At 37.7% G+C, this 1,451-nt stretch overlaps 1 protein-coding gene across 1 annotated transcript; it reads right to left on the reverse strand.

The window, feature by feature from the left end:
* Nucleotides 1-101: 101 nt before the first annotated feature.
* LOC109592816 (dynein heavy chain 5, axonemal-like) lies at nt 102-1,074 on the reverse strand. The gene is made up of 3 exons (XM_020008169.1): nt 985-1,074; nt 698-928; nt 102-640 (listed from the first exon to the last, which is right to left on the reverse strand). Exons 1-3 carry the CDS (start codon nt 1,039-1,041, stop codon nt 623-625), a joined length of 306 nt encoding a protein of 101 aa, XP_019863728.1. The 5' UTR covers nt 1,042-1,074; the 3' UTR covers nt 102-622.
* Between the last annotated feature and the right edge of the window lie 377 nt (nt 1,075-1,451).

Here is a 1,451-nt window from a genome sequence, read left to right on the forward strand (position 1 = left end):
CTCAGAACATTTTTATTCGTTCAGTTTTGTAGTGCAGTAGTTTTTTGCTAGGATTTTTTCCCAATAGTTATATTTTTTTATTCAGGTTATTTTTCAAGTGATTTTTAGTGAAATTATATAATTGAAATAACCAGCAGCTCTGCAAATGCAAACTCCAAAACAAGGCAATCAAAATGAAACACAATGGATCATGCCCATTCAAAAATGACAGTTCTACAATAAGTTATTATATGTGTACCATACACTAGCACTAAAATAATAAGTCTCTACAATAAACTTAATAATACAAAGTTATTTAATATCACAAAGGAGAGCTACACCTCTCATCACCCAGTGGTCTGGATTCTGAGTGGTTTTTAAATAGAGTGCGGTAATAAAAGTTAGATCAGTACGACGGGGTTTCTTATACACAGGACACACGTATAGTTTAGGATCCTTTGCCCCTTTGGTGTTGATGGCATATACATGAATAATAGGCATGGTGACATAAAGCACTTTAGGGGTGGGCTCAGCAAGCTTGGAGTTCTTACGATCCCAACCAGCTCCATCCATAAATAGACCCTGTATGTACACACCTTCTTGAGGAGGGGTGGTCACATCTTCTTTATTCATTCGAGTCACATCATTGTGGAGAACAACACTAATTTTAAAAATTCATTATAAAGTAAAGAGATAATTATTATTGAATTGATGTTACCTGCGTCATGCTAGAATATGTTCTCTTGAGTCCAGCCTTTACCCCCTGGGGAGGCTCAAACGTGTACTTGATAGAAATCTGAAGGAGGTTAATAGGGAACTTGGGATGTATTTCAATTGTCATCCACAGCCGAAAGGTCTCATGGACCAACTGTGTCTCAACTATAGTGTTGAGTAGCTCATCCATGAAATCCAATGCCAAGTGGCCATTCTGTAATAATACCCAACCACCCTGAAGATTCGAAAAAGGATAAATATACTAGAAGGAAAAGATATAGTATCACTGACCTGAGTCTGGCATTGTTGGAGGAGTCGTCTGGCATGTACTTCCTGTCCCTGACCCATTGATATGGTATGACCATAGTATAGTAGAGTACAAAAAGTTAGTTAACTTTTTGTACTCTAATATCTATGGTATGACCATAGATAATAGAGTAAATGAAAGGGATTGGAAACGGGGGCGTAGGCTAGTTGATGTTGCTATTGATTACCGGCCCAATACCTGGTTGATTTCCCATCTCCTCCATTAGTGAGGCTGTGCTGCAAGGACTTCGAAGGATATTTATGGAAATCCAAGAGGACGCTTACTTATGATATACCTACCGTTCCATATAGAAAGTTTAGGACTACCTGCAGCAAGGTTTTTACTTCTACAACGCTATTTTGCAACGAGTTATAGGTACAACAAAATTTTTTCATTTTTCGCCCTTTTTCTGTTGTAACAAACTCATGCTTCATGGATTCTAACTCTAACT

Source organism: Amphimedon queenslandica, unplaced genomic scaffold (assembly GCF_000090795.2).
Source record: "Amphimedon queenslandica unplaced genomic scaffold, v1.1 AMPQUscaffold_3847_Cont24163, whole genome shotgun sequence".
NCBI classification, from domain to species: Eukaryota; Metazoa; Porifera; class Demospongiae; order Haplosclerida; family Niphatidae; genus Amphimedon; species Amphimedon queenslandica.